This window comes from Corythoichthys intestinalis, chromosome 8 (genome assembly GCF_030265065.1).
Source record: "Corythoichthys intestinalis isolate RoL2023-P3 chromosome 8, ASM3026506v1, whole genome shotgun sequence".
In the NCBI taxonomy this organism is placed as follows: Eukaryota; Metazoa; Chordata; class Actinopteri; order Syngnathiformes; family Syngnathidae; genus Corythoichthys; species Corythoichthys intestinalis.
This window is the reverse complement of record NC_080402.1, coordinates 33494492-33510278: the sequence shown is the minus strand read 5'-3', so window position 1 is coordinate 33510278 and position 15787 is coordinate 33494492. Positions and strand designations below refer to the sequence as shown.

At 38.3% G+C, this 15787-nt stretch overlaps 2 protein-coding genes across 3 annotated transcripts in view; one reads left to right on the top strand and one right to left on the bottom strand.

Annotated features, from left to right (window-relative positions):
* Window positions 1-15787, bottom strand: part of acsl1a (acyl-CoA synthetase long chain family member 1a) — a 128734-nt gene that overhangs the window by 49800 nt on the left and 63147 nt on the right. The window lies entirely within an intron of this gene.
* Window positions 7202-11283, top strand: helt (helt bHLH transcription factor). The gene is made up of 4 exons (XM_057842404.1): window positions 7202-7255; window positions 7601-7705; window positions 7801-7897; window positions 10793-11283. Exons 1-4 carry the CDS (start codon window positions 7229-7231, stop codon window positions 11281-11283), a joined length of 720 nt encoding a protein of 239 aa, XP_057698387.1. The 5' UTR covers window positions 7202-7228.

Here is a 15787-nt window from a genome sequence, read left to right as displayed (position 1 = left end):
CAAGATGAACTATTACATTTGGCCTCCATTAAAATTAGGGGGCGGATTATAAACAGTAACCAAAACCACAATGCTACTTATTTCATTATTTTAAAATGATAAGACATTTTACCAAACGGTCCATAAAATCAATTGAAAATTTGTCATTAACTGCCTATTAATCTAAAATCCAAGGGCATAGGTTAGCATAGTGGCATAGTCTTAACATTGGTAAGGACCATATAACAGCATAACCTCCATGTACACTTTTTGCTGAGGACGGGACATTAATAAGACCAAACAGATTATTGAACGGGGCTACATTTCTCATGAATATGAATCTAATTAATTAATAGGCTAACTGATGGATGCAAAATAAATATGTATTGTCTAATATTAACTTTCATATGTAACAAAAATAAATAAAAATTGAGTCTCCCTTCAGGTAAAACACAACCGCTTTTGTCCACAAGCACAGCCAAAGTCATCAAAAAATGAAAGCTCATTTTGGCTGCTTTAAGATCACATAAATAAAATAAAAATGAATATTGGGGAGAGGGGGGTAAGCTTTGGTTCACTACATTTCTCACAGTTGAATTAACGTTAACAGTAGAAAACACATACTGGTGACCCCCCCCAAAAATTCCAATATCCCTCCTTTTCTTAATGGGGCGGACGAGGTGGCATGTTGTTGACATGTTGTTTTTCTGTCGGGGCTGTGAGTGCGTGTGTAGATAGTCATCAAACGTGCGTTTGAGGGGGGGAAATGGACTGGCAAATTCAGCATGTGAAAAGGGGTAAATCTGAACATATGAAAATAATTCACTTAATAATGGTAGGGTCAGTTCTATCTTTACAAAACTTTGAAAGACAATCTAAATTAACTAAAGTACATAACTGAAGTCATTATACAATGCGAATAAAGTTGCTTAAAAGTTGGTGCGGACAATTTGAGCATCCTGAAAAGTTGGTAGTGTTATGTCCCTACCGTCCCTATGCAAACCTACGCCCTTGCTAAAACCATGCACTTGGAAGATACCAGCAATATAGGAGAATGCATACTCTGTTTGAAACAGATAAATCATTTCACAAATAATTTCATTCATATGCATACATAACCTCCAAACAAGGGTGTAGGTTTGCATAGGGACAGTAGGGACATAACACTGCCTATTTTTTAGGATGCTCAAATTGTCCCCACCAACTTTTACGCACCCTTATTTGCATTATATAATGACTTCAGTTATATAGGTAATTTAGCTTGTCTTCTCATGTTGTAAGGATAGAATAACCCCAACCATTATTAAGTGAATTACAGTACTTTCAATATGTTCAGACTTACATTGACCCCTTTTCCCTTGCTGAATGTGGTAGTCCATTTTTTCCCCTCAAACACGTTCACAGCCGGTGTTCTGTCAAAATTTTCACCCTGATAATATTTTGCTCCCAAAGCATTTGTGGTGGTGGATAAGCACTGTTTTACATTCAGTTGGACTCTCAATGTTATCAAAAGGTGCTAAATAAACAAGTTACATCATAAATATACACGTTCAACATGAATATGGCATAAATAAATGTTTAAAGACACGGCGAAGACGTTAACAGTGATAGAGCGGCGTGCTGTTGAGTTGTGGGCAGCCACATGGCAGGATGTGTCTGAGAAGAAATTTCTACATGTCCGTCCATGATCAAACATAAGTAAATATGCCTTTCTTTATCAAAAGTTTGTAGTTTTTACTTTGAAACCGCTGCATTCGCGGCCATTTTTAACATTGCGTGGATACGCAGAACCGTTAATTTTTTTCATTACTGGATAGTTACAAGATGATGAACAAGTTTGTATTTATTGTGTATGGTAATACAGTGGGGCAAATAAGTATTTAGTAGGGCTGTCAAAATTATCGCGTTAACGGGCGTTAATTAATTTTTTAAATTAATCACGTTAAAATATTTGACGCAATTAACGCACTCCCCCCGCTCAGACAGATTTAAATGACATTACAGTGAACTGCTTGTTAATTGTGTTTTATGGAGTTTTGCCGCCCTCTGCTGGCACTTGGATGTGACTGATTTTATAGGCTTCAGCACCCATGAGCATTGTGCAAGTAATTATTGACATCAACAATGGCGGGCTACTAGTTTATTTTTTGATTGAAAATTTTACAAATTTTATTAAAACGAAAACATTAAGAGGGGTTTTAATATAAAATTTCTGTAACTTGTACTAACATTTTTCTTTTAAGAACTACAAGTCTTTCTATCCATGGATCGCTTTAACAGAATGTTGATAACATTAATGCCATCTTGTTGATTTATTGTTATAATAAACAAATAGTCCTTATGTACTGTATTTTGAATGTATATATCCATCTTGTGTCTTATCTTTCCATTCCAACAATAATTTACAGAAAAATATGGGATATTTTATAGATGGTTTGAATTGCGATTAATTGCGATTAATTACGATTAATTTTTAAGCTGCAATTAACTCGATTAAAAATTTTCATCGTTTGACAGCCCTATAGTATTTAGTCAACCACTAATTGTGCAAGATCTCCCACTTAAAAATATTAGAGAGGCCTGTAATTGTCAACATGGGTAAACCTCAACCATGAGAGACAGAATGTGGGGGGAAAAAAAACAGAAAATCACAGTTTGATTTTTAAAGAATTTATTTGCAAATCATGCTGGAAAATAAGTATTTGGTCAATACCAAAAGTTAATCTCAATACTTTGTTATGTAACCTTTGTTGGCAATAACGCAGGCCAAATGTTTTCTGTAACTCTTCACAAGCTTTTCGCACACTGTTGCTGGTATTTTGGCCCATTCCTCCATGCAGATCTCCTGTAGACAGTGATGTTTTGGGGCTGTCGTTGGGCAACACGGACTTTCAACTCCCTCCACAGATGTTTTATGGGGTTGAGAGCTGGAGACTGGCTAGGCCACTCCAGGACCAGGGGTGAGATCTTGCATGGAGCCCCAGATCGAGGGAGATTATCAGTGGTCTTGTATGTCTTCCATTTTCTAATAATTGCTCCCACAGTTGATTTCTTTACACCAAGCGTTTTACCTATTGCAGATTCAGTCTTCCCAGCCTGGTGCAGGTCTACACTTTTGTCTCTGGTGTCCTTCGACAGCTCTTTGGTCTTGGCCATAGTGGAGTTTGGAGTGGACAGGTGTCTTTTATACCGATAATGGGTTAAAATAGGTGCCATTAATACAGGTAACGAGTGGTGCCTCGTTAGAAGAAGTTAGAAATCTTTGACAGACAGAAATCTTGCTTGTTTGTAGGTGACCAAATACTTATTTTCCACTTTAATTTGGAAATAAATTCTTTAAAAATCAAAAAACGTGATTTTCAGTTGTTTTTCCACATTCTGTATCTCATGGTTTAACTTTACCCATGTTGACAAATTACAGGCCTCTTTCTTTTCAATTAGGAGAACATGCACAATTGTTGGTTGACTAAATACTTATTTGCCCCACTGTACATGCAGGTTATGCTGTTATATCGTCCCTACCAATATTAAGACCACACCTACGCTTTTGAATTAATTACATATTGGTGAGAAATTTAGCCCTGACCCCCGTTCACCCAATCTGTTTGGTTTTATTAATGTCCCGTCCCCAACAAAAAGTGTACATGTAGGTTATGCCGTTATATCCTCCCTGCCAATATTTAGACCAAACATACGCCCTTGCCTGCAAATACTTCCTTTTTGAATACCTGCATTTCTCAAGTATATGTGTAAAATAATTCATTCAATCCCATGCATTTCTGTAAAATGATTCATCAGGTTGCATAAATCTACCACACAAAACTGGTGACGCGCTACTTGGCTGTGGAAGCAGAAGCTTCCATTGGAGATGTATTGAGCCGCGCGCGCACACACACACGAATGCAACAAGTGCACATTGGAAAGTACAAACACATTAAAAGAAAGGGAAAAGTGTTTTTAAACAAGTGCACAGTCAAGTAATTGGATTTTATGCCCTGGTCCCGCTCGCTCGCGCCTCTCTCTCCATGGTGCTACCCGAAAAGCAGCTCTCTCCAAAACTCTTCAGACGTCTGCTGAGGCTTTTCTTTCACAACCTCCCCATGCTCTTTTTCAATCTTTTTTTATTTTAATTCTTTGACATCGCTCACGGGATCAAATATAGACAAGCCGCTCGGCGGGCGAAGTTTTTGTTTTGTTAGGTTTTTTTTTTGCATGAAAAGCTCCGTGAAAAGGCGAGACTGCATGCGAGCCGCCTTGCTTTGGCGCATGAGAGCCGTTTGGGTGCACGCACACAATAAACCTGTTGTTAACCTTGCTGCTGCAGATATGTTTGAAGCAAACAGCCAATTGTTGGCCGAAATGTATTCAAGTATAAAATAATGCCCTTTGTTTGGAGAGGGGAAAAACTTTGAGGCCATTTAGCAGCAGCCTTTGTGCACTTTGCGCCTTGGCGTCCCCGCGTTGGCGCATTCCCCGGCGCCTTGAAACGCGATTGTTTCTCGCTTTCTAATGACATTTACCGGATCAAAACACGCTGTTAATTCGATCAGAAGGCCTCACCCCTCGCAACAATGGCGGTATAATTTCTCCCAAAGTTTGTTAAGTTGACCGAAATTAGGCAAATGAATAGGGGTCTCCAGGCTATGCGTCTTGCAGGTGACGGCGGATAATGCGCGCTCGCACCAGCTGCATTCTTCTTTATTTCTCCCTTTCTTTGCAGAGCATTATTAAAATTTAGGCCAATGAAACTATTCATGGCACTGAATAGACATTTTCTTATAGGATAATAGGATACAAATTGAGCCCCCTCCAGAAAGGGGTCTCCAGTGGCGGCTCCTCGCGTGCGCCTTGACGCGGACCACGCTCGTGTGCCAGCAGGCCCCCGCAGCAAGCAAGCACCTGCCCTTAAGAAAATATCCACTACAAAATACACATAAAAAAGAAGAATAAGCACGTCAACGACAAGAAAATTCAAGAACCAGTCGTGTGACGGGGATCACGACAAGGGTGTAGGTTTGGTCTAATATAGGGACGATATGGCATAACCTGCATGTACACTTTTTGCGGGATATTCTCGGGATATTCTTAATGATCAATGAAAAATAAGTCTGTATTGACTTATACTTACTTTTATGTGTATTGGTTTAGCCCCTACACCGTTCAATTCAGACCTTTGTTTTAAAAAAATTACGAACATTTTGAAAACCTCCAGGAAAAATGTCCAGATTTTATGAGCAAATTAAAATTGCATTATTTGAACATAAATTATATTAACATACACAATAAATACAAGCTTTTTAATCATCTCCTAACTATCAAGGAATGCAAAAAATAAACATTCGTCTTAAGACCACTCCACATTGTCTAAATAAATAAATTAAATATAATTGAAAAAACTTCGTCAGGGAATATCAAAAAATAAATGGTGAAAAAAACTAATGATTTTGTCCACAAGCACAGCCAAACTCAACAAAAAAAATGAAAGCTCCAGTGGGCTGCTTTAAGATCCATAAATAAAATAAAAAGTAAACATGGGAAGAAGGGGGTAAAACTCGGTTCACTACATTTCTCACAGTTTAATTAATGTCTACAGTAGAAAACACAAACAGGAGGACAATTCTCTCTAAGTAGCTCGAGTTATGCAGGTTAGCAAGTTCACACAGTTTAATGTCATGCTAACTCTGATACAGGGCAAACTTTCAGTAGCAAAATTAGTGGTGTGTTCCCCTTTTCCGCAACATTTATATTTCTTATAGTGGCTGCAGCTGGCGGCAGGAAAAAAAATTATTTAAAACTATTATCCCTAATATCTAATGTCTGTGTGTGTGTGTGTTGGGGGGGGGGGGGGGGGCTCAAGTCATCAGCCAATCAAATGTGTGTTTAGGAGGAAAAAAATAGACCGGCACATTTAGCAAGTGAAAACAGGTACATGTAAGTCTGAACATAATGAAAATAAATCACCTAACAATTGTAGGGTCAATTACAACAACTAAAACACATGGAAAGACAACCTAAATTACCTATATAACTGAAGCCACTATAACACTAATAAAGTTGCTTAAAAGTTGGTGGGGACAATTTGAGCACCCTGAAAAGTTGGTAGTGTTTTGTCCCTACCGTCCCTAATGCAAACCTACGCCCTTGAGCTAGGAAGCGTGTCCCCAAAAACGTTTTCCTTCAATTTAAAGTCTATTAAAATTCATTGGCTGCCATTGACAGTAATAGACGTCCAGTCCATTTGAACTGAGGGGTGTGGGAGGGGAGTAATTACGTCTCAGTTCTATTTTGGATTGAACGTCTATGTCAATCCATTCCATTCCATCAATGGAATGGAATAATCTGGGAATGCAACACAAGCAATGCCAAACTATATTTACAGATTGAATCAATTATACAAATTGATGGTCTGCATAGTCACAGTATACTCATATAAGGTCTTAATTACATCAATAAGTTTTCTTGGTATGAGTGCTGGTTGTTTCTTATCATTGCTGGTATTATTGTCCGTTACCATTGTTTGTATAGTTATTGTTCCCATTTATAATTTGTCCTGTGTGTGTGGCCTTTACATTGTTGGTATGGTTTTACTTTCATTTACCATGTTGGTATAAAATTGTTTTGGGTTTGGGTGTTACCTGTGGTAACTTCATCACAAGGGACAACATTTGTTACAAAAATTATTATGTTCAAAACTGTTTGAACTGATTTTTTGGTTGCTTACATTTTTGGAAGAAAGCAAGTTTTTTTTTTTTGTTTGTTCTTAACTAGATGATAATAGGGGTGGGTTTTTTTTGTTCTTAACTAGATGATAATAGAGGTGGGATTAAATAAATTTTCTTCTTCCCACTCCTTTTCAGGCATGTAGTTGATGTTGCAATGTTAAAATCTTACTGAATATGTCTAATAACAGTGGACAGGCAGTACACGAGACAGACAGACGTCTCACCCGCTTCAATGCAAATACAATCCCACGACGAATCACGTGCTTTCAAGCAGCCACGTGGGTTAACAAAGCCAGGTCATCCCACCGCCCCCCCCCCCCCAAAAAAAAACAGTTTCTCCAAGTGATACTAAACACACACATTTATCCCTGCATGCATGGACCCCCATCTAATCCCTGTGTGGAATAATTTACATTTTAGCGTGAATCCCCGCTGGATGAGCCCCTTTATAAGGAGCTGTCTTATTTTGCACTGCCCACATCATCTCTGCGACACCTTGGAAGACTTTTCATTTTATTAAATTTTCTATGGCATCCAAAATGAAAGAACGAAAGGTAAGCATACAGATGTACGCTTTCTTCTCATTTTTATTATAATTTTCTACAGGATTGTGATTACTTCAACTTTATTTCTATTTGGTTTAATTGCTACACCATTGTGCGCAACTCCAGTGCGCCAGCTAACATACAGATAACATCGCTTTAGTCGCTTGAATTGTGCTACATGCACTTTTTAAAACCTCCCTTCAGAATCTACTTGTGTTTTAATGACATATTGGATGTAGATGTGTGCTGGAAGCTGTGCGTAACGCAGCTCTGCGCGCATGGTGCGTTTATATATTGTAGTCCTTATAGAGGAAAAAAATCAAATGAACGTTTCACTTTTCTCTCTGTTTTTAGAGAACGCCCATATCTCACAAAGTGATTGAAAAACGAAGACGAGATCGGATCAATCGTTGCCTCAACGAGTTGGGCAAAACGGTCCCGATGGCGCTCGCCAAACAGGTAGTGCATCAGTTACCATTTGACAACATTGAGAAGTATATTTGCATTCTGCTTTCAATATTTTGTTATAATGTAATTTATTTCCACCTACAAAGAACTCTGGGAAGCTGGAGAAGGCTGAAATATTGGAAATGACAGTTCAGTATTTGAGGGCGCTCCACTCTGCAGATTTCCCAAGAGGGAGAGAAAAGGGTGAGTAATACATTCCATGGGGAATTTCATATTATCTATAATCACAAACAGTTGATATAGTAAAAATGTTAACTGATTGATTATAACACCACATAAATTGCAACAAAAAAAAGCCAGCTTGTTTTGTTTGAGGTATGAACAATATGTTTACTATTATATATTTTGAGAGCACTGTGGCCAAATTGGAACAATTATTGTAATTATTATGAATAATTATTACGTATTATTTATTAAATACCTCTCTAATGTTACTCAAAAATGAATATTTTCTCCAAATTTTAAAGGACTTTTTTAAGCTGACATTTTTCAACGTTCAGGTGTACCTAATGATGTGACTGGGTTAAAATAAATGAATATTGCATTTAAATATTACATTTTGCTCTCAAAACTGGGTGAAAACTCAAGAATACAGCAGAGAAATATGACAAAATGACAGTATTTATAAAGGGGCTTTTTTCGTGTCAAATTTCCCTTCTTGTTTTAAATGTTTATAATGGTGTCTTCAATAGGTAAGAAATACATATATGTATATGGGGGGAAAGGTGACTTGAAGTTCCGCTCTGAGACCTTGGCCAAATTTAAAAATTGTCCAATATACATGTATGATAAATCATTGGAAAGATTAAAATCTCAATTTTCTGGGGGAAGAAAAATTTTGAGCAGGAGGGCATTTAAAAAAAAATAAAAATAAAAAAATTAAAAAAAAAGAAACAGCAAAACCCTAACTGGAGGTGTGAGTATGAGAGAGCATAATTAAAGACTCCATGATTTTAACAAGATATCATCGTGTACTTACCTCTTTTCAATCCAAAAACTTCAAGTAGCGTGTACCACCGAGTGTCAAGACACAGCTCTGAATGGCCACAGCCAGATTTTTAGAGGATTTTATGGGTGAAACATGGTAATAGAAAAAGGGTTGCGATGTAGAAATCGCAGACATCAAGGAGTGGTCGAGATTTTCTTTTTCATATATTTACTAGGGCTGTCAAACGATTAAATTTTTTAATCGAGTTAATTACAGCTTAAAAATTAATTAATCGTAATTGATCACAATTAATCGCAATTCAAACCATCTATAAAATATGCCACATTTTTCTGTAAATTATATATATATTCTGTAAAATAAATTGTTGGAATGGAAAGATAAGACACAAGATGGATATATACATTCAACATACGGTACAAAAGGACTGTAGTGGGCATTTCACTCTACTGTCATTTAAATCTGTGTATGCTGTCCTCACTCCGAAGCGTCTACTTTTTCCAAAGCTAGACAGCTAGTGAACGACGCCTTAATAATTAGACTTCTTCCTTTTTCATCTGATTTATTAATAAAATGGCCTCAAACCATTGTCCTCTTTAGACCGTTGTAAAACTACAAAAAAAAGTACACAAGCATTGCATTAGCAACAACGTTAGCTTAGCACGCTATACAGGTTCACTAAACATAAACAAAAAGCGTCTCATACAAAAAATATAACATTTCGCTTACTAACATAATATGTACATTCTTTACAACAACCATACTTACGGACAAATCTTGTCCAAGGATCATATAAGCACAACATTATCAGCCCGAGACGTCCATAATGAACTGGAAAGAAAACAATAAACCATGTCGCAAAGCAACCACAAGAGCTCACTGTTGGACAGCACAAAAAGTCTTGCTGTAAAATTTACCAAAAGGCAGAATACTTTCTGAACGGGACATGTGCGTTAATTGCGTCAAATATTTTAACGTGATTAATTTTAAAAAATAATTACCGCGCGTTAACGTGATAATTTTGACAGCCCTAATATTTACCCTTTTAAACGTTTTCTTTTTCTTTGTTTGGATCAATTATTTATGATCTAAAATATTGGGGAAAATGCACGGGCAGCAAAAAAAAATAATAAAATAAAAATAGCGATAGTTATGAAGTAGATATCTGTGACTTATTTACAGACACCATTTTTTATTGTGATGTAGTTTGTTTAAAAGTTTAAAATATGCGAGTGAATAATTTTTTAAAGTCGTCGTTTTTAAAGTAGTTTTAGACTAAATATTAGACATCAATTCAATTAATAATTCTAAGCTAAAAATGACAGACATTTCGAATAATAAATATAATTACTTACCTTCTTTTTATGGCTGTGTTGAAACAACATCAACAACACGACATCAGTAAACGGGGGTCTCCAGGGTAAAACAGACAAATTAAAAATATTTCGGGGGCTTAATGCGCCATAAATCTGCTATGGCAGTATATAGCCATATTGTTCTATCAAACACAACAGTTCTTTTGGCTAAAAATACAGCAGTTTATTTTAAAGAGGGGTGTAAGAGCAGAAACTGCTTTTTCAGCCTTGTCTGTGTTTTCCGCCATATATATACACTATGACACCTCAATTATGGAGGGGAGGTTGTATGCAAAACAGCCGAATTAAAGAAGTAGAAAGAATACAGTCTGATTGGAGGGGTTCAGGTTTTAAATTGAGGGGTAATATTAAATTTACTTTCACGACCACAAATTATTGCACTTGATCAATATTATAAGTATAGGCCATAATACAAAGTGCACATGATTAATACAAACTTAAAACTCACCAAAAAGTGGTTTGAAATAAACTACAATTTTATATGTCGAGAGGTTAAAAAAACCCATGACAATTCAAATTTTGAAGTTACTGTTTTTTTTTAAGGCTTAAATAAAGTACGCGTGAACATAACTCCTTGGTTGCTGTTGACGGCGACATACGTCCAATACATGTGGAATAGGCGCACTGCCGCTCCTATATGGAATGGACATCTATCGCCGTTATGGCAGGAAATTAATTTAGGAACCAAGTGAAGTGAAGTGATTATTTAACGTGATGGTTTTACTAAAATGGATTGTTATTTGTGCGTCCTTGCAGGGGAGTTGCTGACTGAGTTCGCCAACTACTTTCACTACGGCTACCACGAGTGCATGAAGAACCTGGTCCACTATCTGACTACAGAGGACCGAGCCGAGACCAAAGACATAAAATACGCGCGCATCCTTGCCTTCCTGCAGTCTAAATCCCGCGCGGTCACGGAGCCAGTGTTCGCTTCGGCCGCATCCGGACCCGAACCGTCGGACTATCTAGGCCATCAGCTGCACTCATCTCCGGAGCATCAGAGCCACAGCCCCGCGGAGACCGCGGCATACCAGCAGCCGAATCCGGCGGGACACTTGGCTTGGCACAGCGCGGCACGCGGCCCTGCCATCTCGTACCAGCCCGCTGTGGCGTTGAGTGCGCACGCACCGCAGCACGGTGGCTACTTGTCGCCGGTGCAGGGACTCGAACATCATCACTACTTCAACCTGATAGGCCACGCGCACCACAACACTTTCACTTTGCACAGTGCGCAACATGCAATGTAACACACACTGGAACCAACACACACTTGTTGCCTTGTTGTTTTATTTATATCAATGTGGAGGGTGGAGTTTGTATACTGTACATGATGTGAATAAATTTTTCATGGAAAAGTTCAAGATACTTTCTCATTTTTGCACTCATTATGTTTAGGAAAAATAATTATGCCATCAGGCACGAGCTTGGATGTTTCTATATAGGCCAAATAAACGCATCAGGACAACAGATTTTATAGATCCTTTATCTGTAACGTGAATTTCTAAAATTGTGATCAGGCACAGCAGAAAGACTCACAGTCATAGGCGGAATTTTGACTTTTGTGGCACGGGGGGCAAAACATGCTGATGACCCAGAAATGCGGCGTCAGCAATAAAATAAACTTAAAAGATATATGCTCGGTTAGTAGCTTAGCCCATGCTTGTAAATACAGGCACCCCAGTTATGTGTGCGTGTTTGTGTGTGAGCGCGCCCATTTTTCTGTGGCGAAGTAGACGCCGATTTTTGCGTTTCGGGCGGTGGCGCCTCCAGAAATGTTTCATGTTTCATGCCATCTGGCGCCACTTAAAATTTTGGGGTGGCACACCAAAACTAAAAGCCATAATTTCATGTTTTCATCATATTATTGCAGTAAAAAGGTGAGGGGAAAACTATCAGAAAGACTTATGGCCACGGCTACTGATATACTTTGGTGTATTGCGTAATATTTGATGTTACTAATGATGATAAGCGGGGTGGCCAGTGGGGTGGCCAACAAACTTATAGGGGGGGCCCCAGAACTTCTGGGGAGAGATCCAATTTAATGCCAAGATTTTCCTGTTACTCACACCCTTGAATATGGTACCCCAGTTGTGGCTCTGTTGTACAATGAGCGTCTTTAGTGGACAAACTGAAACTCCGCTCGCCATTTTGGCAATGCTCTCCGGCGTTTCATGGTCCACATCTTCAATCCTTGGTTCTCGCTCAGTAGTTATTGTCGCTTTTGAAAGCTTAGGTTCGTATAACGTACGTATATCAATCTTGTTTCTTCTGTCCCCAGCTGGTTTTGGCTAAGCAAAGCAAATGACCGTATCTAAGGTACTAGTCACATGATCTGTTCGAAATTTTTTTTTTTTACATATTATAAAAATGTTATTTTTGTTCATTTTATTAATTTTTGTAGTTTGTTTTATTACTTTACAACTTTTCTAAACAATATTTTACCGGAATACTCCTAATTTTAAAATCATATATAGGAAAGTCAGTTACATGCAATGACACTTTTCGGCCACCGGGGAGGGGGGGGGGCGTTCCAAATTTCCAATAACATATCAACCATTTTACTATCACCTTTAATATCTGGGAAATTGCTACTTACTAGACCTTCTTGTTATTTGCAAATCATGGTGGAAAATTAGTATTTGGTCAATACCAAAAGTTCATCTCAATACTTTGTTATGTACCCTTTGGTGGCAATAACGGAGGCCAAACGTTTTCTGTAACTCTTCACAAGCTTTTCACACACTGTTGCTGGTATTTTGGCCCATTCCTTCATGCAGATCTCCTCTTGAGCAGTGATGTTTTAGGACTGTCGTTGGGCAACACGGACTTTCAACTCCCTCCACAGATTTTCTATGGGGTTGAGATCTGGAGACTGGCTAGGCCATTCCAGGACCTTGAAATGCTTCTTACGAAGCTACTCCTTTGTTGCCCTGGCTGTGTGTTTGGGATCATTGTCATGCTGAAAGACCCAGCCACGTCTCATCTTCAATGCCCTTGCTGATGGAAGGAGATTTTCACTCAAAATCTCTCAATACGTGGCCCCATTCATTCTTTCCTTTACACAGATCAGTCGTCCTGGTCCCTTTGCAGAAAAACAGCCCCAAAGCATGATGTTTCCACCCCCATGCTTCACAGTGGGTATGGTGTTCTTCAGATGCAATTCAGTATTCTTTCTCCTCCAAACACGAGAAACCTGTGTTTCTACCAAAAAGTTCTATTTTGGTTTCATCTGACCATAACACATTCTCCCAGTCCTCTTCTGGATCATCCAAATGCTCTCTAGCAAACCGCAGACGGGCCTGGACGTGTACTGGCTTCAGCAGGGGACACGTCTGGCAGTGCAGGATTTGAGTCCCTGGCGGTGCATTGTGTTACTGAGAGTAGCCTTTGTTAATGTGGTCCCAGCTCTTTATAGGTCATTCACTAGGTCCCCTCGTGTGGTTCTGGGATTTTTCCTCGTCGTTCTTGTTATCATTTTGAGGCCACGGGGTGAGATCTTGCATGGAGCCCCAGATCGAAGGAGATTATCAGTGGTCTTGTATGTCTTCCATTTTCTAATAATTGCTCCCACAGTTGATTTCTTTATACCAAGCGTTTTACCTATTGCAGATTCAGTCTTCTCAGCCTGGTGCAAGTCTACAATTTTGTCATTGGTGTCCTTCGACAGCTCTTTGGTCTTGGCCATAGTGGAGTGTGACTGAGTGAGGATGTGGACAGGTGTCTTTTATATCGATAATGAGTTAAAACAGGTGCGATTAATACAGGTAACGAGTGGAGCCTCGTTAGACCTCGTTAGAAGAAGTTAGACCTCTTTGACAGCCAGAAATCTTGCTTGTTTGTAGGTGACTAAATACTTATTTTCCACTCTAATTTGGAAATAAATACTTTAAAAATCAAACAATGTGATTTTCTGTTTTTTTTCCCCACATTCTGTCGCTCATGGTTGAGGTTTACCCATGTTACCAATTACAGGCCTCTCTAATCTTTTCAAGTAGGAGAACTTACACTATTGGTGGTTGACTAAATACTTATTTGCCCCACTGTATACTAATGGCATTAGGTAAAAAAAACTGTTTTCCGTTTAGAAATGCATCTTGGTAAGGTTTAACACTTGAAAGCATTTCGAATGACCTTCCAGGCCCACAAAATATTGGGGTTCTATGACAACATAAGCACATAACTCCCAAAATAATAACAAAAAAAGGAGCAGATGCTATTCTTCTACCAACAAAACCTTTACCGTACTTAAGTATTGATGTTTTACTGATGTTACTGATGTTCAGTAGCATATCAAGTGGTTAAAGGGAACCTCGGACATAAAGACTTTTAGGCCCTAATAAGCCACAATTGTTCTTTTACTAAAATGATATTAGAAAGATATAAAATATTGATTTAAAAATCTATAAAATTTAATACATGTTTTGACGTACGGAGGTGCCATGTTTCATGCGCGCAATGGAGGCTTGGCGTGATTGTCACTGTCACTAGACGAACACTACTGGGTTACTCCAATTCCTTCCACGCAACGAGACGTCCAACACATACATACATTGGTTTAGAGCGGCAAGTACTCACAAATGGCATTTTTATTGAGTCTTTTATTACCTTTTCATTGCCTAAAAATTGTTTTTTCATGTGTTTCCCTCTCATACTTTAAGCATTGTGTTGTTGTAGCTTCAAAGCAGATTGCTGATGTGCTGACCACATTAGTCAAGTAGCATATTTAAACCAACCTTATTTGATATTACTATGTTTAAGTATTTTCTTAATGCATCTTTAGTATATTCCGTCTGTATTCATCTAAACAAAACAAGCTGAAAGCGCACGGTAGTACTTTGGGTGTCAGATTCGCCTCTTGTAACACGTTTCGGCGATGTAGCACTTTTTGGCAGAACACCGTTTTTTCCCCCCCCAACTCTCGTCTTGTCTCATTCCGTCTTCCCTGTTCATTTTGCTTTTGCTACTCGTTTTGTGAAATATCGACAATGCTGTCATGCTCATTAATGTTCCTCCCGTGTTCAAATTGGAAGGGTTGACAGATGACATGTTTATGTCGTCATACTCTAGAATCCAGGCAATGTAGCCATGTGATGTCACTGCCCTGCGACGTCAACAACAATGGCGACATACTAGTTAAACTAATTTTACAAATTGATATTAAAATTCTTATTTTTATTGTTATAAAAAATGCAAACGTAAAAAGGCAATATCAAATTATTTAAACTCATAGTAACGTTTATCTTTTATGAACTACTAGCTCTTCTAACCGTGGATGCCTTTAAATGTTAAGGAAACATAATTTGTAAAATAAACGTGAGGCAAAAGATACCATGGCAGAACAGTGCCATTCAAAAGTCACCGTTACTTATGTTGTACTCATTCGCTCGCCATATCGACGATACGCATCTGGCAGTGATCGTTCACGTCACTGACAGTGAATGAGTGAAATTAATGAAGCAAGTTATTTACACGAGAATGTCACATCAAATACAGCGATAGTTGTGATACAAATCTGAAAGGTAGCATATTCTTAAAAAATTAATAATAATTTGAAGGAGAAACAATGTATTTAATCTCAGCTTTTTACCAGAGTTGCAGGTGTGTTGTTAAAATGTTAAAAAGCAAGCTTAAACAGCTAAAAGAGAGCCGCCTCTTTGTGAATGAAGACTAAAGAGCGAACAATCACGCTTCATCCTTGAGTGACTGCGAAGAAATGTCGTCAACACCATGAAATCAAAATTTCTCTCCTAA